Source organism: Pinus tabuliformis, chromosome 8 (genome assembly GCF_031772625.1).
Source record: "Pinus tabuliformis cultivar Carrire ecotype Pingquan chromosome 8, CPIR1, whole genome shotgun sequence".
NCBI lineage: Eukaryota > Viridiplantae > Streptophyta > Pinopsida > Pinales > Pinaceae > Pinus > Pinus tabuliformis.
The window spans coordinates 2,059,370,454-2,059,393,746 of record NC_142294.1 but is presented as its reverse complement, the minus strand read 5'-3'; the positions used below and the strand labels follow the sequence as shown (position 1 = coordinate 2,059,393,746).

The following is a 23,293-nucleotide window of genomic DNA, read 5'->3' as shown; positions in this document are numbered from 1 at the left end:
GATATCCTTCTGAACAAAAAGAACATATTGCAAAGAAACCACTATTCTTTGTGGACGACATCTTTTTTTTCACTTATTTTTTTTAATAGTATATTAATATATATAACTATATTAAATTTATATAATATAGTATATATTTGTAACATATAACTTTATATAACAATGTATTCTGTCAAATTTAACACAATGTTTACAAAAGGTTACGGGTTATTTCCAAACGGCACGAGTCTTAGGCGTTTCACGATTTAACACGCTTTTTTCGATAGTCAACAAGACAGCAGATTGGTGGGAGGTGACCAAGCAAATGGGACAGCTATGGAGGTAGGATGATGGTAGCAAGGGATCGAAGCAGCGCAAGGTGGAGGAAGATTTACGTGGACGCGACAATGGATGAGCGTTGGACAAGGAGCAGCGGACGGAAACAAAACGACGGTGGGCAGGGTTCTTCGACGGCAGTGTAGACGGATAACAGAAGTGTAGTTATGGTCGGACACAGACGAGGGAACCGGAAACAACAGAACAGGGACAGACGGAATTTTAACGGATTTGTCGAATGGTTGGCATAGCGTGCGGGCTCAACGAGCATACGGCGGCGACTACAGATAAGTACTGGAAACAAATGATGGATGGATGGTTGTTTGCAGGGTGAACAGGGGAGAGCAGTTGGTGTTCGTGGTGGCCAATTGGTTAGGTCGGTTGCTGTCAAGATTATTAGGCCCGTTGGTGTTCTTCGCACGGCGTAGGTAATGTGTGCTATTTTTGTATTTTTATTTTTTATTTTTTATTTTTTTCATCTTTTTATTTTCTTATTATTTTATTATTTTTTTGTATAATCAATATATATATAAACTTTTGTTTTTTCTTTTCTTTTTTTAAATAGCCAAAAGCCCGACGGGAAAATGGAGAACCTTCAAATTAATTACTCTAGAAGACTTGGAATATAAAGATATCCATGAGGATACAAATATTATATAATAAATATATGAATAAGAATGATGATACAATGAGAGTGAGAGGCTTGCTTATATACCAAGCAGGTGTCTCTTCATGGAGAGTCATGTCTCATTTAGGCATGACTCTTCAACCTTATTACTAAGTAACTAATCATTATTTATGATTATTATCACTTACATTATTTTACATTATTTCCTATATATTTATTCATAACAACGAGACACTCTCACTTACACAAGTTCGATCATAGAGATGAAAAGAAGTGCGAAGAAGAGGAGATTAAAGGACGAAGAAGAAGTCAAAGTTTTGAGTATTGTTTTGGGCTATGTCTCTCCACACATGGGAAGGAATTAGGGCACATTTTGTTGCAGTGAAGCCGAGTTGTGGAAGTGAAGTTAGGCCACCAAGAAAATTTGTTTTGGAAGCCGAATTCTCTAGGAGAGAGAATCTACCTAAGCAAAGAAGAGAAGTTGCAATTTCTAGGCAAAATCAAAGTTGTTGCAGTTTTTGGTTGCAATCAAAGTTGCAGTTTCTAGGTAAGTCGAAGTTGCAATTTCTAGGCAAGTCGAAGTTGTAGTTTCTGGGCAAGTCGAAGGTGCAGTTGCAGGATAGGTCGAAGTTGCTGGAAAGAGGAGCTACTCAAAGGAGCATTGACTTGGTCTTGGAAGGGTTCTTGGTCAAGGGTCTAGGTCTTGGAATTCATCAATTGAAGATTCTATAAGAAGAAGAATTCGTTGGGTTTTCCTCTCAAGCTTGGAGAGGTTTTGGCCCTGGCTGATCACCTACATCTTGTGTCCTTTGTCTCATTGTTCTTTATGGTTTGGTGGTTGTTTGATGAAGAACAATCAAGTACAAGAAAAATTTAATTAAGAAAAATTAAAAAGTCCTCACAAACAGTTATCATTACAAGAGAAATCATCTAATCTCGACGCCCTAGATTTCTCAACATTCTTGTCCTTCTTAAGCTTCCTAATTTGTGTAAGCAATTTGTCACTATGATCCTTCAAGCAAGAAATTTCTTCATTTTTGTTAGCAATAATTTTGTCACCTTCTTTTTTCTTATTTTGCACCAATTTATTATTGGCGGATTATTTTTGAAATATCGTTAAACTTTTCTAGTGTCACAGAATCTGGCTTCAATGTTGTATCAATCTTATTTAGTACGAAACACCCTAGTGTTTCCATCCAAGACGATCCTAGAACTATGTCCCTATCATAATAAAATAACAATTTAACTGTGAATTGCGAGACAAAAGTATAGTCTCCAATACTCAGTTGTAGATTTCTTATGTCATATTGTTTTTCATCCCTGTATATCATTTCAATTATACTCGATTAAGGAATCACTAATTGGTTAGAACATTTGGTACTAATGTAATGATTATCTTAAGTAGGGGCAATAGAGAGTAAAATCGTTTTTTGCAAGTGTTCCTTTGACTTTAAATAGCGCAAAAACAGTTCCTAGTCTCCATTTTACTTTTTCGAGATGAACTTAGGGTCATATGATTGTATGGAAGAACGAAAGCAATCCGTAGGGCAGCAACTAAGGGCAGCAATCCATATGATGGCAGTTATGGCTGCTTAGGCCGCGACAGCCAAGTTTTTTGTCTTTATGTTTTCTTTAATGTATATATATATATATATATATATAATTTTTTACATATACATACTAATAATAATATAATTATTATTATTCTTTTTTGTTTTAATTTTTTTGTATCCTTTCATTTCAATAACTTATATATATATATATATATATATATATATATATATAGCTAAAGGCCTCTTTTTTTTTGGGTCACAAACGTTGGACTTGATGAATCTCCAAATTTTTTGAGTGTTTTGCTAAAATCCTCTTTTAGAGAAAAGAAAGTTGTGGCCAATGGCCGGATCAAATTGGCTCGGATACCAAATATGATGAACACAGTTCATTCACAAGTTAATTAATCCAAAATACTTGGAACATAGCAATGTTTTAAAACTCTGACTCCGGTTCAAAAACAGTCAAGGGTCGGCTCCAACTCCGGCTCGGTATTGACTCAGTTGTTGTAAAAAATACATTAAATATTTATTTTTTATAAAAAAACATAATTTTAAAGATTTTCATTTATGTTTCCAAACACAAAGCTTTAGAATATAGAGAGAAGACAACATATGATCAAAGTAGGCTCATGAATATATCCATTATATCAAAATGGCACCCAGTGCATTATCCAATACAAAGTTCATGCTTAGTCACCAATGCCAGGATTCTTTTTTGCCTTAGCCCAAGGGCAATCACTAGACTACAACAACAATAATACCGATTTTTTGCAACCAATCATAGCTTCCCAAATGATAAACCAATAAACTGGTTAACAGATTTCTTCAAATTTGTGCCTTTGCTACAGCCTACAAGACGGTCTATCTAATGCTTCTACCTAGGCTGTTGGAGATGATTTCAAGAAATCTGCCCCTAATAAAGTCTCAAAACCCTTGATTTAATTTTGGTCGAGCTCCAAAACAATCAGAGGTAAATATGTATCTATTAGTCCATTGCCAGAACATTTGCCTTTTTGAAAACATTGTATAGCTCAATGCATTGTTTGAGTTTTCTAATTCATGCCACTAGGATAACCATACTTCGGTCTTGTAATTTTCAAAACTTTCTCACAGAGATAGATTACTTTAGGGCTATAAATATGCAATTGTTAATTTTAGGTATGTTCTATGCTTAGAGCAATTTATTTCAATTTTCACAGTTAGCTCCATATCTTTTCAAGATTAGCAATCACATCAGCATTAAAGTAAACTGCAAATAGAACATAAACATAAATCGCAGAAGACAAGCCAAGACAAGAGGACACAAGATGTGGTGCTAGCAAGGGAAAAACCCCAATGTGGGGAACCCTTGATCACTTCTTCTTATATGTTCTTCAATAGTTCGGCAGAGAGAGAGAGAGATAGTACGTTTACAATAGAAGTCAACACTTTGACTTATCTAGATAAGAGCATAGGTCATCTCTAAAAAGATGCTACATGAGATCAGTTGAAGACATGTTACTTCAACTAATTCTCAAAGGTGACTCCTCCACCTATCCTTGTGCTGCATTTCGTCATCATGTTGCACCTCACCGCGCTGCACCATGTTGCACCCGTCATCACTATGCTGCATCTCATCACGCTTCATTAATCATGACTGTACCCATCATTGTACTACATTATGTGCCATTGTTGCACCATGTTGCCATCCTGACCTATGTGTTGGCTGCACCTTGCTTGCCTGTTGTCCCTTGCATGCTTGTTGTCCCTAGCATGCTTGTTGTCCTTAGCATGCTTGTTGTTGCATGCTAGTTGTCCCTTGCATGCTAGTTGTAACATTGCATGCTTGGTGTATTTGCTGCTAAGTACCATGCAATTGTCCCAATGTTAGTTAGTTATCCCTTGCATGCTGCTCTCCTTCGGAGACAGACACACCGGCTGTTTCGGCAGTTCTCAACATTTCTGCCAGTTCCGGCTGCTCCCGGCAGTTCCGGTTGTTCCTGGCAATTCCAGTAGTTCCGGCTTTTTCCGACAGTTCCGGATTTTCTGGCTTTTCCAATAGTCCCGTCTTTTCCGAATTTCCCGTCTTTTCCGGCTTTTCCAACAATTCCGACAATTCCGGCTTTTCCAGCAGTTCTGGCTTTTCCGGCTTTTCCGGCAATTCCGACGTTTCCAGCAGTTCCGACATTTCCAGCTTTTCTAGGTTTTCCGGGTTTTCCGGCAGTGCTGGCTTTTCTGGCAGTTCCGACTTTTCCTGCTTTTCCGGCAGTTCCGACTTTTTCGGCATTTCCAGCTTTTCCGACAGTTCCGACTTTTTCGGCATTTCCAGCTTTTCCGGCTTTTTGCCCTCTGGATTAGGGCAACGTTATTCCTTAGGATCTTTCCTCCTACTAAAACCCAAAGACAAGCAGAGAGAGGAAGAGATCCCAAGTGTGTTGAAATACTTGTGAAGGCCACCTCTATTTATACTAAAACGTTGAGCACATGTGGGGTTTATTTGGTTGCTGGCCAACCTTGACAAATTGTCTTATAACGCAAATAAATTCATAACTCCATGAATACTGATCGAAATCAAATGATCTTTAGATCAATCCTACACCTCTCGATGAGAGGGATCCAAGAAAAATATCAGCTGCCATAAATAAGATGACCCACATAGAGTTTGGCCCTAGTTGCCAATTTTAACACTCCCTCTCAACTAGGGAGAACTCCATCCGTTGATCCATATGTCCGACTGTTGGAGATGATTTCAAGAAATCTACCCCTAATGAAGTCTCAAAACCCTTGATTTAATTTTGGTCAAGCTCCAGAACAATCAAAGGTAAATATGTATCTATTAGTCCATTTGCCAGAACGTTTGCCTTTTTGAAAACATTGTATGGCCCAATGCATTGTTTCAGTTTTCTAATTCATGCCACTAGGATAACCATACTTCAGCCTTGTAATTTTCAAAACTTTCTCACAGAGATAGATTACTTTAGAGCTATAAATATGCAATAAACAACAACCCAACCGTTGATATGTAGGAGGCCGCACAACTTTTGACAAATGTGCTTCAAGATCCTTTTCAAAGAGCCGAGAGGACTAAAAGATTCAAGGCTTCAATCCTTTAAAATTGCTAATGCACAAGGGTGACTGAGTCATCCGAGTCAGTGACCGACTCGGCCGACTCGGTAACAAACCGGCCAGCGATTGCATTTCATCCACTGAGCCAACCTGGCCAAGCCTTGTCTCGGTCTGGCTCGATCGTTTCTGAAAACACTAGAACATAGTAGAGAAGTCCATATAGGAATAAATAACATATTGTATATTGTGTAAATTAATGATATGGTTTGAATACAATGAGGATCCTTGTTTATATACCAAGTGGAACATGCACTTTCATGAGAGCCATTTCTATTTGTGGGGTCATGTCCTTTCATATGTGCTCCTTCATTAATAATAAGTTATTATTATTTAAAATATATATACATATATATTTATGTTCATAACAATTTACCTTGGGAAAAAATCATGTGATACGTTTCTTGAAATTTTCTATTGTCTATTATGTCTTACCTCCACAGGAATAGAGAATTTATGCGTAAAGCATCATTTGATATATAATACATCTTATATATATGTCATATTTTCATGTTTATGTGACTTCAATTATTTGATGTTGATATTGCTTTATATTTTTAAAAAATGAATAAATTTTTAAATCTTGCCAATATTCGTTGATATTTAGTCGATTTAACATTAATAAATTATCTTATCTTATGCTCCAAACAATTTGATACTAGCCTTCATTATGATATTATGATCTAGCAACCCGGAAGTGGGCGATCACCCCAGTCAGTAAAAATGATAAGACGGCAAGGCGGCGAACGGGTTGGCCACATGGCCCCTACACCTTCCCCCATGCCAAACTTAATTGCATTCAAGGCACCTTGCAGGCGCCATTTAATGAATGCACAGGCCGAGACAGAGCCAATTCTCACATATCGATGGAGCCTGCAAACTACTCTGTTATTCCTCCCACCCTGATTCATTGTGTTTGTCCTCCGCAGGCTAGAGAGCCTAATGTTCGCACTATTACAGGTAGTCGATGCTGGTTGTTAAGCTGCATTGACCTGGGCAATGGATTCCACCATTCCCACACCCGCCTCTGCAATCTAGCTCAGGTCCATAATTCCTCTGTCAATTCCCCGCACCGTTCCTCTGTCAATTCCTCCACCATCCCCGCTGCTACAACCCCTGCTTCCATCCCCATCATGGTTCGCCACCGTATGCGAAGTAGGAGAGGTGGCACCAGAGGCGGAAGCTCTCGCTCTCCTGCAATGCCCAGCCCCGATTCAGTTTCCCCTGCCTCCTCAGCCGATAGCCCCAATCCACCAAGTTTTGTGGGGCGTTACCCAGACACCCACAGCGGAAGAGGAAGAGCCTGGTTCCATGGCACAGGACGAGGAGATGTGGCAGTTCGCACTGCTAACTTCCCCCTACCTCTGCATCCTGCTCCCCATACCACGCAATTTCGATTTCATAGCTCCCTGAATCGCCCAGTAATCGTAGCCACCGTTTCAATTACTTTTACGGAAGAAATTGAGCCGCCAGCTCCTCTGGTTGAACACAACGATGAGCCGAACAGAGCAGAACCAAGCTGCAAGAGTTGGGGCTTCACTGGGGATCGGAGAGCTGATGAAGATAGAGCCACCCTGTATGGTAAAGCGGTAGCTGGCAGTCAGCATGTTAAGGAGGGCAAGCTCAATGACACACAGGCATCAGGCAGTCGCCATGGAGACATGTCAGCAACGCGTGTGGGTGCTTACAGCTTTGAGGGAGACCCTCCAGCAGATGGGCGTGGCGCTTCGAACGAGGATGACGATTCGGACAAGTACGCGTGTCCGATTATGGAGGAACCAGCCCCGAACAACTGACAGCAAGGTGTCGAGTTTGCCAATTGGATGTTTTGTCTTCTTGACTAGGCAGCTCTGGTTAAGTTTCTATGTCTCCTGGTTAGGATTTTGTTTTTGTTTAAAATGTTTCTGTTGGGTTATGATCAAACTGGTAACCCCTGGGTGGGCTATTTTTGGAATTATGTTTTTATGGACTGGTTTGCCCTCTGTTGGGGCCATCAAAGCTAGTTAATCTCACTGTGTGATGAATGATGCTCAGATCCTCTGAGGCCGAGCCTCACTGGAATTCCTTTTTTTGTAACATATTAATAGATTAAACTTAGAGAAAAAAAGATATTATGATCTAGCAAGGGAATTGAAATATTATATCAAAATAGAGCAATTCATTCACATCATTGTTGATGTGAGTAGCATCGGAAGGTCTTCTACAATTGCTTGGTGTCTTAGCATGTGAAAGACATTGTTTGCCTCTTGTAGTGATTTATGTCTTCTTTCCTAAGTACAATAATTAAAGTCAATTAATTATTCTGAACTATTGGGTTATTTTCCAAGGATAAATAATTTAATTATTTAAGTGAATTGGAAATAATCTCAATCGTTGAGCTTGAAGATGTTTCTAGAAGGAATCTTCAAGATGTTTCTTTACAGCAGTTCCAAGATGTTCTTGAAGGGAGATTAGTATTAGAGATTTGGACTCAATGAAGATTATAAATGGAGGTTAATGATGGAAGTGAAAACACAACAAACAGCGCAAGTGTGTGATCGAGTCATCATGAGAAAGAGAAATTCTCTCTACAATGTGAGTGGCTCAATTGCTTGAAAATAATCTCAATCGTTGAGCTTGAAGATGTTTCTAGAAGGAATCTTCAAGATGTTTCTAGACAGAAATTCCAAGATGTTTCTGTCTGGTCACATTAGTGTTAGATATTTGGACTCAATGAAAATTATAAATGGAGGCTAATGATGGAGGTGAAGACACAACGAAGAGCACAAGTGTGTGAGTGAGTCATCAAGAGAGAGAAATTCTCTCTACAGTGTGAGTGGCTCAGTGACCAGTGCGCGGAGAAGGAAGAAGTGCAAGTGGGTTTGAGCAAATCCAGGAGGGCCAAATTGGAGGAGATTGCAGAGCCGAGTTGGAGGAAGGAAATAGTGTTTGTTTGGAGCAGGTCGCGTTGCTGGCATGCTGGGGTATTTCCAGTGTGTATTAATGGCAGGGCGCAAATCAAGTCACTGGAGGATGCAGATCTGATTGCTGGAGGCCGATTTCTTCAGAGCGATTACAAATGGAGGGAGATTTCCTTGAGGCCGATTTACCTGGGCCAAATTCATTCTGAGGGATCCGAGTTGTAGGTTCCAAATTGTATTTTTCCTTGTATCTCTGTGGGTCAAAACACCAAGATTTTCCAGATAATGAAATGATGGAGAATTGTTTGTGGATTAATTAATTTTTGCCAAGTGTGATTGATATCTCTGGTTTATTTTCGATGCATGGTTTTAATTCTAGAAGATAAAGATACCAGTCATTTTATTTTTTGGTGATTCAGTTGTAATTTGGGTAAATAAATAATAAACTGAGGGATAAATTAAATTGTCCTGAGAAAAGAAATCTGGCTGGTATTAGAAATTTAACAATCATAAATGAAATAATTGAAATCAGCAATTAGTAGGCAAGGGTCCCAAAAATATTTAATCAGGAATAACAGTAATGATCGGGAAAAATCGGCCAATCCCGGTGTGCTTGTAGTGTTAAATGAAATTATTGGGATTATTTCCAAATAATTTTTTTGTTGATTGCACTAGGATTAATTCAATCAATCAGAGATTATTTCATCTATGGTCTACATATTAGTTGCAATGAAGGTTCTCATATCACTCCTTTATTTGCTCATCTTCCAAAGCAATGCTTGCAGCATAGTTACACATAACAAAACCATCCTGAGTGATCTAATGTACTAAGAATTAAATTTACGAAATGAAGCAGTCAAACTGGCACTTAAAACCATATAACAAGCATTCCACCATAGGAATTAAAAATTAAAATTCAGTAATTACGAAAGAGAAAGTAACATAAAACAATATCCAAAACAAACAACATAAAATTTCAGAAACCTAACCTCAAATATTGATTTTGCAGACTTCACAAATGCACGCCAAGCACGTCTATTTGACAAACAAGCCTTTGACAGCTCTAGGATTCCTTCAGATAAAGCAGCATCCATATCTAGCAAATTGATCTTAAGTCTTCTTAAAATTGGTGCCATCCTTCCTGATAATGGTTTCGTGGAAGCTTCAGGAACAATGCGCTTTGCAAACATTCGAAAGTTGGCTGATGCATTCCTCAATAAGATGGCTGAGTTTCTCTCATTGTCCATCTTGGAGCCAGGCTCTAGATTTGTATCCATTTGATGCATTTTACCATTCATGTTTTCACCAAAGACAGCCAAACGTGAAGAGGGAAGGCATGAGGTGACCACTGTATGCAAAGTACCCACAGAAGCATGGATGCTAGTGTGCTCTTTACTAGATAGAACATCAAGAGTTGAATGGTTGGGTGCTGAGGGGTCTAAATCACCTCCATCCTGTTTGGAAAGGCAGATCATGAGACTTGGATCAAGTGAAGGTGAATAGTACGGTGCAGGGACAAAGCTTGCAATACCATTAGAGGCAATCAAGCCTATCTCACGCACTAAATCTTTATTTGAACATGGAACTATAAATTTCTTACATATCTCTGTCAAATCATACGGACTGCTTGTGGAATTTTTCTTTTTAAATGTAGCAGACTTTGAAGAGACAAGTGGCTTGCCACTTTTCTTTGGAGGAGTCTGTGACACAGTCTCGATCACATCAGAGGCACGATCTGCCTGTGAGTGACCACTTTCACGTTTTCGCCTCTTCACCTTTGGCGCTCCATCATTATTTTCTGTAGCTTCCTCCTGAAATGAAGCTCTGTTCAATGCACATTTTCCCTTATTATGTGTCTGAAGCTCCGAAGTAGAAAGAAATGTATGATGACAAGAGAGACAATGACTTCGGGATGGCCACACAGGCTCCAAGCATTCACACCGATACATTCTCTCACCATACTGTAGTTTTGGCTTCCTCCCACGACGCTTGGGAATTTCAGAAGATTCAGATTCTAGACAAGGACCAAATTTCTTTTCCAGAAGCAATGCAGCCTTGGTACTAGGGAAAACACCACATCTTGCATTATCTTTAAATTGATTCACTTGAAATATCTGAATATCATTGTACAGAGAATTTTTTGATTGATGAGATCTTAATTTTTGCCACTGAGCAATGGCTGCCTTCAGTTCCCTCTCTCTAGGATGTTTGTCTCTTAACCAGCTGAGGAGTTCCTCAACTTCTGCCTCAGTGTCATATGAAACCCATGAAGAAGCAACCACATTTACTCCAGACCTTTGTTCGGTTTCCTTGCTCTTGTCCTCAACTAATTCTGTCACTTTCCCAAATGAAAGCTTAGTGTTACCAAAGCTATTCAGCAATAGCTTGTCTTCGCAATGAAATTGGACAATATTATTTTCTCTCTCGCAAGGCCTAGTCCAACTGCCCATAACATTTTCATTTTCTGCAAGAGACATCCCTTTATTCTGTGCTTGTGGAACTCCTTCCACCACAAGCCATGGATGTTTACAGTGCCTGCTTAAGGCCCAGTATAATCGACCTATGCCATCTCTGCCTAGAAATTCTCTCCGTACACTAACATTTGAGAGATGAGCATCTAGACTGGCGATAGCGTCTTCCAAAATCTGAATTTCGTTCTGTATTGGGGATTGTAAATTCGGTCCAGCATCTTGTATTTCCAGACGTTTAGATGGATAAGATAGAGTTTCAGTACAATTAACTGCAATTCCCTTATCCAAATGACCATGCTTAGCTTTTGACTCTTCTGCAGACTGAGTTGCTAAATGAACACTTAAGTCCTCAACGCTCATAATTGCAACATGTTCATCATTTGGCTGTTCAAGCCTTAAATAAGGGATATCGAGTACTCCAGTTTCCACAATTGAAGTCGCTAAATTTAAATCTGGGCCAGCCTGTGTTAACTCTTTTCTCTTCTCAATAAATTCATTACATGGTGATTCATTGGCCTGAACAAGGTACTTACTACTGCTCCCAAATGGACATTCCATGCTCTGCTCTTTGGGCATTGTAACAGGCAGCCACTGGTCTAGACTATTCTCTGGACCATTTCCACTAATGCCATTTAGCTGACCAAACATGCTCTCAACTTGATGTGTTTTTTCCCTACTAAATGGATCGATATTTTCTGAAGATTTTCCCTCTGCTACATTGTCCATTCTCTGCTCTTTTTCTGCAACATAGATCTCCTTCTGAACAGACAAATTATGGCCTTCCTGCCCACTTACTAGTCCAGTACAAACAGGCAGGTAGTCTTTGCTGTGAAAAAGCAGTGATTTTCGAGTTTCATTTGGTGAATATGCATAATTTAGATGCTTATCCACATCAACTAACCCATTTCCCTGAATTCCATGATTAAATTCCATGCTTGCACCTTGTCCACTACTGGTGCATAAAGCTTTCAACATCCTTTGTCCGTTTTCATAGACAACTTCATATTTTGCCCCTTCCTGCATTGCAACAGAAGGAGCCATGTGCCTAATTTCCATATTACTCTGATCGGTTGTACAAACTCTTCTGTTACTTTGCTTTGCAGCCTGGAAGGCCAGAAGTTCTTCTTTAGCTTTTAGATTTCTCCACTCTGTATTAAGAGAACGTAATTTCTGTTGCGTTTCCAATGAATCCTCTGTACACTGATCAAGATGTTCATGAATTTTCATCGAGCTTAGGGCTTCCTCACAAAGAAATTTCAACAGGAAAACACGCTGCAGACAAAGATTCAAATAAACAATTAAGATATGGTTTGTAGTAAAATATATATATAACATTCACTGGGTTAAATGGGATTCGAGCAATTAGGGCCCATAAGAATGATTTGAATACAAAACATCAAAATTGTGAATGATAAAATTGTGAGTCATAAAGAAAAGAAGATAGAGGTGATTATTAAAAGCAAAGGCTGATCTCAAATTATCCTTTTCATACACAACCCTACACCATGAAACTGTTAGAAAACAATTTAAAACAACACAAAAATCCAGAAGCTGTTACAACAAGGGCATCTGCCTTCATGGCAATTAAGCTAGAAATTTCAAGGAAAACCTCTGCTCTTTGCTTGTAAAAAAAAAAATCCCATGCCATTCTGATGTCAAATATTCTATGCGAACTTGCAACAGATTAAATTAAAGCAATCCCACCCACCCAATAATACAGATTTATTTAAGTTTAAAGCTCACACATTACAAAAGCATTCTCAATCAACATCAACCATCCAATGAAGTTGATTTATCAAATTTCAAAACAAATTGGAGCATCGTGTTCTGCTATTGTCATCAATTAAGGTGCAATCTCTCACAAATAGTCATAACATAACCAGCGCTTGAGGCCGTGCACACTTTTATTGATGCATTTAAATGAGTATTTCAATGCTTCTTCAAATAGTAACATCACCTAGAACTAACTTGGAGATACAAGCACTACCAGACTCTGCAGGGTTGACACAGACTTTCAAAGCCTATGTTGCATGAGATTCCAAATCTGTGGAATCGTGTCAGCAGGCTTTGCAGAAAAAGAGCCGACCAGAATCGCTAGAGCAAACCCCAAAATATTTGGGTAGGACATGCCATTGAAGAGACTTTCAGGATTGAGTATATCAAAAGAGAAACTAAAAGGATCAGAGCTCTCCCCTTCAGTATTGTTTGGGGAGTATGGTTGGCCAGGAATTTGAAGATGTTTGAGAACAAGAAACATTACCTCTTAAACGTGCCGTTCAAGCACTAAACATATTAAATGCCTATCCAAAGGTTCATGATAAACAAACCACACAACAGCCTATAGAAGAAGAAATAGATAGGGGCATACCTTGACAGTGCTTCACAGGGGACCATTCCCAGGGGTGGAGCAGGTGGAATTATTCATATCTCTATGAATCACAGCATTTCTTTCGGAGCAGGAATTGGTCAAGAAACAAATAACTATTGTGAGTTGATGGCACTTAAACTATTGTGAGTTGAAGGCACTTAAACTGGTCTTGATGTCGGCCCAGAACTATGGAGCAACACGCGTTCAAATTTTTGGAGACTCACTTTTAGTAATTCAGTGGATGTGCAAGGAAACAGTCTTGAGAAATTACATTACAGCCTTTGTTTTATGATGTACAGTCACTTCATTCAGCTTTCTCACATATCTTTAAGGATGGGAAGAGGATGGCAGATGGTTTATCAATAGCTACCCTAGGACTGTACTCTGGTGCGTGGAAGGTCTTTGAAGTTTGAACACCAAGATGGTCACATTTCCGAATACATGCATGAACCTTGGGTGTAGTTTTATGTTACTATTTTACTACATTTCTTTTTGTATAAGGTACAGTTCAAACTCGCAGCCAGAGGGATTAACAATAGAAGATGGATGATTAGCTTTAATTTGACTTCAAGAAATATAAGACACCGGTTTCTATTATCTTTTAAGGAGCATGACAGGAATATAAATATAACACAGGCATCAGGAGCAAACATGAACGCATTTTAGTATCTGATATATGTAATATTGTTTATACAAACAAAATTACCTGATTTTTTTCTTTGGAAAAAAATATATACTTGTATGTGTGTGTGTGTGTGTGTGTGTGTGGGAGGATTAAATAGAATGGCATCGTCAACAGGTTTCTGCAAGCTGTCCTTGTTGTCCAGTGCTTCAGTGACCACTTGGTGCCTGCCCTAGCTAGCAGACTCATATTCGGCAATGATTTACAATTACAGTCCTGCGCAATCATGCTACAGGATCTGCTGGAATTTGGCGAGGAAACGATACCATCTGTGGCAATATTTCCCTAAGATGATGAATTTATTCTAGCTATCCAGCAATCAGGACACCTACAGGATCCAGGGCCCACCACCATCCATCAAATCCTGGAAATCTGGAGAGTGTGGGCTTCTCCTCCTCATCAGATTGCCTTAAGATGGCTCCTCAGTTGCCAAATGTGATGGTTGTTGTACCTTCGAGGGCTCAGCTGAGTCAGATCCACAAGATCAGCGGCACTTAAATCCTAGCAGTAAAAGCAGGTGTGTGAAGAAGAAAGGTGACAAGGTGAAAAGGTAGTAGGAGAAGACATCGCATTGGCACACATTCTTGAGTTATTGGAGAAGGTGGCAGTTGGAAGATTTTGTGGTAAAACACTGGGGGTAGGTCATAACTGATTGAGGCTGTTGGTTATAGCCCCTATTTTTATCTGCTTGCTCGTGGATGGTGTTTTGGTTTGCCTCTCTGGCAGATAGAGGTAAAAATTCTTAGTCGGAGTTGGATCTAGGGCCCATTTGGTCTTCTCCTTCAAAAATAGGAATTGTCTTTTGACCCTAGAAGACAACCTTTATCGATCTCCCAGATCTGGGTTATTCTTCGAGGGCTCCCAATTCAGTTCTGGTCAAAGAGTTTTCTGGAAGGCTTTGTCAACAAACTAAGGTGTTTTTTCAGAGTAGACACAATGTCACATGGTTCGGGTTTGAGTTTGGGTTCAGGAATGATTAGGTTCAGTTTGAGTTCGAATTTTTTGATGAGGTTAGCCATTAGGTCCGTGTGTGTGTGTGTGTGTATATATATATATATATATATATGTATATATATATATATATATATATATATATATATATATATATATAGAATGAATTATAGGATAAAAGAGTAAGAAACCAACATCGGTAAACATCAAAAAAATGATCACAAACATGGAAACTACAAGGATAAATTACAAGCTTGAGTTGTGACATGAGGTTATGAGTTTTGATCTATGGACTTGGCCAATGGCTATGAGTTTCAATGAGGTTCGCCGAACCTCAAAAATTCTTTAAGGTTCGCCAAAATTCGAACCTCAAGGTTAAAGTTTGATGAACCTTGTGACATAGAGTAGACTCTAGAGCAGTGATGGGATTCCAAGCTCAACTAGCAATGGCTCCAGCTACTAGTGAAAAAGGATGTATCGGAAGGGTCTCCTTGACCAAACTGAAATCTATTGGCAATATTCCTCCTAGATCCAAACACTAGATTACTAGAGAATTTCTTTCAGGTGTTTCGGTTATCACACTGTAGGGCTTCTACAAGCCCAGAAATTATTTTCCAAGAAAACTTTGTTCCATTTAAAAGTGTCCTAGCACCCGAAGCCTAGTATGGAAAAGGAAGGTGAGTGAGACAATCTAGCAAAGGTTTCCCGATCTCAAGTTGTGGGATCTCTTGAAAGCAAAAGGTCGCAATCCTTTTCTAATGCAAAGACTTAGACAGAGAACGCAAACATGAATTTGGCTTCCCATTCTAGTATGTTCCTTTCTCCTCCACCGTCTAGCTATTTTAATATGGGTAGACACGAGGTGCCTACTACTATTGCTCATTCGATTACTTTAACTCCCCCAGTGGCAAATGCTCTGATCCCCCTCCTGTAGTCCCTACACCCTCTCCCCTTGATCCTTCGATGAGGATTTCTCCGATACTCTCAGTGCCTAGTAGTCAAGAATAGGATTTATCTCATATCATTTCATCTACAAAAGTAAGGGTTTCTTGCCCTTCAAAATCATTCTCTCACTCGAAGCCCAACAAAGGTCGACGCAGTCACTCCGTGTCTAGATATCATCCATGGTCAAGAGTAAAAATTTTGGATGAAAATGCCATCAAGTGTGATCTAGCGATGGAAAAACCTCAGGATGCTCAAGTGGGCAAGAAATCCCACTTATCTTTGGATAAATTGAAATTCAAAAACGAGATTTGGAGTCGAAAGAAGGCAAAGCTTGTGCCCAATTCCCAAATGATTTGTCTCTTCTTAAATGTTAGAGGGCTAAGAAGTGTGTCAAAGGTCTTCTTACAAGAAACCATGTGCCCTAGTTGGAAAGCTTGGAATTTTTTCTCTCCATGTTTGAAAGATCGGGGTTATGAGTTGATAGACTATGAAGGTCTATCTAGCGGTTTGGAAACCCACTCTAACACAAATTTTAGTCTCTTAAATCCCAACTGGGATCTCAAGGGATTTGTAAGATTAACCCCTTGGTCAAAACTTCAATTCATTGTTTTATCAATATTTATGGGCCATATCAAGATAGAAATCCCTTTTGGGAATCTTTGCTCTCCTCAGGGTTTCTCTCAACTCTGTTATGAATACAGTTTATATAAAAATAATAAATATATATAAATATAGTAACAATAATTAATAATTAATTAACTAATGGTTATTTAGTTAGTAATGAAGAGGCATGTCTTAGAGACATGACCATTCATGAAAGGGCACCTGCATAGGGTATATAAGCAAGTCCTCATTCTCATTTCTAATCATCTCATATCTCATATCAATTCTTATACAATATTCAATATACAGTTACATGTCTTACAATGGGCATTTACGTCTTGGAAGTATTTTAAAGATTTTTGTTGTGTATACGACTTTTGGTCATTACATTAGTATTAGAGGTGTTCGATCCTCTGGATGCTCAACCACTGAAGAGAACCAGTCTAATCTGGCATTTGGCCATTAATCTTTCGTCAACTTTGTTGTCGTCACAATTGAAGCATTTCGCTAGAAAAAGTGTTGATTTGGGGTAGCATCGAATGTGCTCTAGCCACGAAAATTAGTGCAGAGGCTAAAGCACGTGAGATCTCCAATACCCAGAAATGGTTTGGGCATATTCTAAACAATTTGAGAGATATTAAAATAATTAATATTTTTAATGGAGCCCCTAAGTCTAAACTTAGGGAAAATAAAATATTAATGTGAATTAATATAAAACTGTGTTAGAAGAGTCCAAAATTCATGGATCAAGCCAGAGTTATCTTAGTCGTTGATTAGGGACTTAATCTCGATCGTTGAATTGTCAACGAGAAAAGTATAAGAGGAGGCTTGAGGGTCACTTGGCAAACACACCAAGTTGATCGAGATTTCGATTTTTTGGGGCAGGGTTTGCTGAGAAAGTCGAAAGAGTGATCAGAGTTGCAACTGAGGGGCAGTGAATACAGAAGCAGAGGGGCAGAGAGTGTGTCGGGAGAATCAGCGCAGAATCCAGGAGAGAGGGATGCAGAGCCAGCCAGAGGCCACGCAAAGCCAGCTAGGGCCCACGCAGAGGCAACCAGGAGCTGCGCAATGCCTCAGAGAGTCGGCGTGGGTGATGCAGAGGCTCTAGAGGCTGATGCAGTGCCTCCAAAGGTTGATGCAAGGGTTATTCTGTTGACGCTTGGCCAGGAAGGGCTGACGCAGTCCCTAGAGGCAGACGTTGGGGTTTTTGTGGGGCAGATTGGAGCTGGGAGCTGTCGGAGTGTTTATCCAGGGTTTCAATCAGAACATCTGTCTTTGACTAAGAGGTACTACTGCTGAGATTATTCTTTGTTGGGTGAGCCGGTTTTGGCACTCAGATTGTATTCAAAAACTGCATAATAATAAAACCCTCAGATAACTGCACCGGTTTTCCCGCATTGGATTTTTCCCGGGATAGTCCAAAAACAACGGTGTCACTGTGTGCTTGCTTTTGTTTCCTTCAATTGATGATCTGTAATGTGTTGAGCATGTACTTGTATTTATTTTCAATATTTACATGGTAAATAACTTGTTAATTAATCAGAACAAGTAGGCAGAAATAAATCAGAAAAGTACAAGAAGGGTTTCTAACAGATAGACTTAGAAATTCCAACAAAAAATTGGAGTTTCTCTGTTTTGCCAGTTTCGTCATTCAGGGTTTTAGCCATTAAAACAACAACAAAAAAGTACATATGAAGATTAAATAAATAAAAAAAATAAAGAAAAAAATCATATAAAAAATATTATAGTATAAAAAAATATAGTCCAATGTAAATTTTCCAGGAGAACATTCATATATATATAAAGGTTCTACATTATTGATAAAAAATGCATGATAAAGTCAAAAGGGAATCTTTCCAAATATTTTTAAAACTAGAAATCAGTGTTTTGGATTAATCAAATCGTTAGGATTGGGTCGACATTTCGAACCAACTAATGTGGTTCATCCTCAGGACAAGGTGAGAAATCAATCGATCTTAGAGAATAAATAGCAAGGATGCATCATTGTTCAGGGATTAGCCGTTCAAACTTAGCCCCTGAACAATGATGCATCCCTACTATTTATTCTCTCAGATCGATTGATTTCTCACCTTGTCCCGAGGATGAACCACATTTGTTGGTTCGAAACGTCAACCCGGTCCTAACAATGTGATTAATCTGAAACACTCATTTCTACATTATGGATCACAAAAGTCTTAGATCTAACATCTTTAAAACTATACGTAAGAGAAGGAAGAGTAGATAAGATTATCTTGATTCTTCATTAAGTAGTTTACAAACTCGTAGTTTTAGGCAACCCATGGTAATTGACATGGTATTTTCAAGGTAAAAGAAAACAAAAGGAATACAAAATCTCTTTATGTGAATGGTAAGTTTTACTTTTCCGTGGAGAAAATTAACCGAGTCAAAGGCACGTAAGTGGACATATATTTTATATTATACCCCAAAGAGGTGAATAGCCATGTTTCACTAGAGTTGTATCTTTTCAAAAAGAAAAAGAAAAAATTATAAATATATATAGAAAACAAAAAAATTATAAAACAAAATAAAGTAAAAAAAGAAGAGAGTTCAAGAACAAAAATATTGTTGAGAATGTAAATAAAATTTAAAAAGAATATATATATATATATATATTATAAAAAAATAAAATAATTAATTAAGGAAGGTTATAAGTCAAGAAAAATGGAACCTATTTCAAAAATAATGAAGTAGACAAGATGAATCCCACACAACAATCACTATTTTGGACTAAATGTCCAAGTTGTCTAGGCGAAATTGGATATGCATATATTCAAAGAAAAGTGCAATTTATGTTGTCCAAGGTATGGAAGATTATTTAGTACAAAAAAACATCAAGACAATGAGCAGATGCAAATAAAATGACTAAAGGAAGAAATGGCAAAACTTCAACAAAAGAATGAAGCATCAGAGAAGAAATACAAAGATCTCGAAGATCAGTTTCATGAAAAATCAACAAAAAGCAATGAAGAAATTTGGCGTCTAACGGACCACAATGAGAAATTAGTTTCACAAATTAAAAAAGTCCAAGGTTAAGAAACAAAACCTAAAACAAGAAAAGGAAAGTTTTGATAAGGAAGTAAAGGAGAATTATCCGGAAAAAGAAAATGAAAATTTGTGCCTAAAAACCCTTAATCAAAAATTATTAGAGCACATAAAAAATTAAAAGATAAAGAGAATGATATTAAGGACAAAGTCAACTATTCAGAAAATGGCGAACTTTCACGTCTAAGGAATCATAATCAAGCCTTAATTACGCAAATAAAGAGCTTAAAAGTGACAAGAAATCACTAAATGACAAGTTAGAGCAACTTCAAGAAATAGTATCGAAGCCTCCAATCATTTCACTCCAAATTGAAGATAAAGAAACAAATATTGATCCAATCAAAATCGTAACTCAAGCAGAGGATAAACCTACTAAAGTGAAGACGCGTGCAGAAGTTGCAGTTCAAATGATGAACATTCCAAATGATGATTCAGTGTCCAACTCAACAACAACAACCCTAGAAGAAAATCAGGAAACAACCACTAATGTCATAAGGGAAATTCCAACCAGAAGAACTATTTATCGACATCTTAATCACAAGAGCAGACTTTCCAATCAATCTACATTCCAGTATCACTCTGAACATAAATGACAAATTTATGCTCCCAAGAATACTAAAGCATGCAGAATCCAGGCCTACGATAACTATTCATCACAAATGTCCAGAGATCGGAAGGTTCCATAGAAGATTAATCTAGGATGGTCTTATATGTTCTCAAAACGACAATTTTTTTTTATCACTCAGAGCATTATATATCTTGTATCAACAAAGATGAAAGTTCAGAAACAAAAAGATATACTCAGTAAGCTTTGAGGACGAAGCTTCTTGAAAAGAGAGGCAATGTTCTGAATATAATTCATATAAAAATAATAAATATAAATATAAATATAATAATAATAATAAGTAATAATTAATTAACTAATAGTTAGTTAGTTAGTTAGTAATGAAGAGGCATGTCTTACAGACATGGCCATTCATGAAAGGGCAAGCCCTCATTCTCATTTGTAATCATCTCATATTTCATATCAATTCTTATACAAAATTCAATATACAGTTACATGTTTTACAATGGACATTTACGCCTTGGAAGTATTTTAAAGATTTCCACTGCGTATACAACTTTTGGTCGTTACAAACTCCTAACGTGGTGTTAGGAGGTGATATTAATTTGACCCAATCTCTGGGGGAGGTGTGGAGCAATCATCCTTGTAGAGGTCCCTTGGAAGGGATCTTTAGCCATCTCTTTGAATTTCTTCAAATGGCAGATCTAGCTGATTCCAAGTTGGTATCCACATGGCAAAATGGTTGCAGTGGCAAGGCTAGTGTGGCCAAAAGGCCATGATCTATGATCTACAATTCCTAGATTGTTAAGTCTCAGGTGGGCATGGGTGGTATCTAAGATCATCTTCCTATTGTATTGAAATTGGACGATCTAGAAAGAGAGCCTCCCCCACCTTTTAAATTTTCCCTTGTATGGCTTGCAAAAGAAGATTATTGAAGTCTACTGACATCGAAATGGACACACTTTCGTAATTCCTCAAAGGACTCCATGACGAAACAGTTTGAAGATAATCTAAAGAGGATCAAAAAGGTTTCGATCCCGTAGGTTCGTAATTTCATATATAAATCACAGGCACAATTACTAGAGATGAAACAAAAACTAAGGAATCTTTTGATGGATAAATGCTCTTTTCCTCTCCTGGAGGAGGATGAGGACTCCTTGAATTCCCTTATGGCCAAAAGAAAACACTTGTTATCAAAAGAAGAATCCTTGTGGCAGTTGAAAAGAAAGGCTATTTGGATCTCCAAAAGTGACAATAAAACTTAGTTCTTCCATAAATTTGCCAGTTTTCATAGAAGCTTGAATACTATATGGAAAATCAAATCTAGCGATCGTACATGGCCACAACCTTTTCAAAGAAAGTAGGTGCAGGAAAGGATTTTTCAACTGCTTTATTCTCCAAGCCCATCTAGTGCCCAATACAAAAGATCCTTTAAGTGTTAAATCTTTTCCCTAATGTTTTTTTCAAGACATGAATGAGCATCTAGCAAAAGAGGTTACAAAAGATGACATTCGCTCAACCTTAATCTCAAAGCAAAAAAGGTATAAGCCCAGGTCCATACGAGCTTATGTGTTATGTAAGAAGATTAATCTGTGGCATTTTAGAGGGCATAATGTTTGGTTTAGTTAACAATGGTATGTTCTATGCTTCGCACAATTACTTCAATGTTCTTTAGTAGCCCAATGACAATTTCCAATCTAGTTTTCCAATAGCAATCACGATAACCATAAAATACATTGTTAGTAATTGTAGATAAAACATAAAATAAAATGCAGAAGACAAGCCAAGACAAGAGGACACCAAATTTGGTGGATGCTAGTAAAAAACCCCAAGATCCCTGTCCAATCTACAGTCAACTGCAGTCAAATTTAGCCATAACCAGAAAGTCAGAGACAGTCAACGCAACATCAAAACTTCCCCTTTGAAGCTTAGTCAAAGGTTGTCAAACTCGGCCTCTTTAGTTGGTCAAATAGTGTTGATTTTTTGTAGCATCAGATGTGCTATAGCCTTGAAATTTGGAGCAGAGGCTAAGGCACATGAGATCTCCAAGACCCGGAAATCGTTTTGAGAAATTCCACCCAGATGAGGAGTTATTAAAATAATTAATAATTTTAATGGGTTCCTAAGTCTAAACTTACGAAAATAAAAATATTAATGGGTATTTAAAGATAAGGGTGAGAAGCTTCTAAGAGACAAGGATCAAGTCTGTTTTAATCTTAGCTGTTGATTAGAGACTTAATCTCAGCCGTTTATTCATCAACAGGAAAAGTATAAGAGAAGACTTGAGAATCATTTGGAGACACACCGGCAGATACTTGGTATCTCAAAGAAAATTGATTCTCAAGAGGAGATCGATTTCAGAGGGAGAGTTGCAGGGTGGAGGAAGAGGAGGGCATCAACAGCAGTCAGTGGCTAAGGAGGAGGCGACGCAGGGATAGTTAGAGACAGTGCAGAGAGAGACGCGGTCCAGAGGAGAGATGTAGCTCCCACGAAGGGTGACACAGAGGGACGCAGAGCCACGCTGAGCCACGTAGAGTGACACAGAAGTGACACAGGAGTGGGAGAAGGTTCTCCAAAGTGTCAGAAAGTTTCACAGGGAAAGTCTCAGGTGATTTCTTTCAGTTCTTTGTAAAATCATTCCTTGTAAAAGCGATTGTTGTTGAAGATTAATAAAACCCTCATCTGCTGCACCGGTTTTCCTGCATTGGGTTTTCCCGGGGACAGTTGTCCAAAAACAATTGTGTTGATGTGATTGGTTCTTGTGCATGTATTTTTCTCTATATAATTACTGTGACAACTGCAGTAGAATTTATTTTAATATTTGCTCAAGCGATTTCGTATAACTTATTGCAAAGAATAAGTAGGTGAAATGTATCAGTTGCTGCAGTAGAATTTCAGTTTAGAAATTTTCACATGGTATCAAAGCAGAGATCTAGCAACAGGAGAGAAGAATCGATTGTGGGTCAAGGGCATGATACAGAGGCATCAACTCAAAGGGACTCACGCAGATTTCTAGAAGTATGCACAAGGGGCGTGGATCCTGATTATTCCATGTTAGCTTCCAGATTGGAAGAAGAAGTCGCTTGCCTAGCAAGCTCTGCCTCCTCTAAGGTTTGGTATATAGATAGTGTAGCTTCCTGGCATATG

General features: G+C 38.3%; 1 protein-coding gene across 1 annotated transcript in view; it reads right to left on the bottom strand.

The window, feature by feature from the left end:
• MBD9 (methyl-CPG-binding domain 9) overlaps nucleotides 1-23,293 on the bottom strand; it is a 225,822-nt gene that overhangs the window by 43,470 nt on the left and 159,059 nt on the right. Inside the window, exon 10 of the mRNA XM_089374975.1 lies at nucleotides 9,488-12,241. Coding sequence (XP_089231101.1) covers nucleotides 9,488-12,241 — 2,754 coding nt within the window. The remainder of the gene's footprint in view (nucleotides 1-9,487; nucleotides 12,242-23,293) is intronic.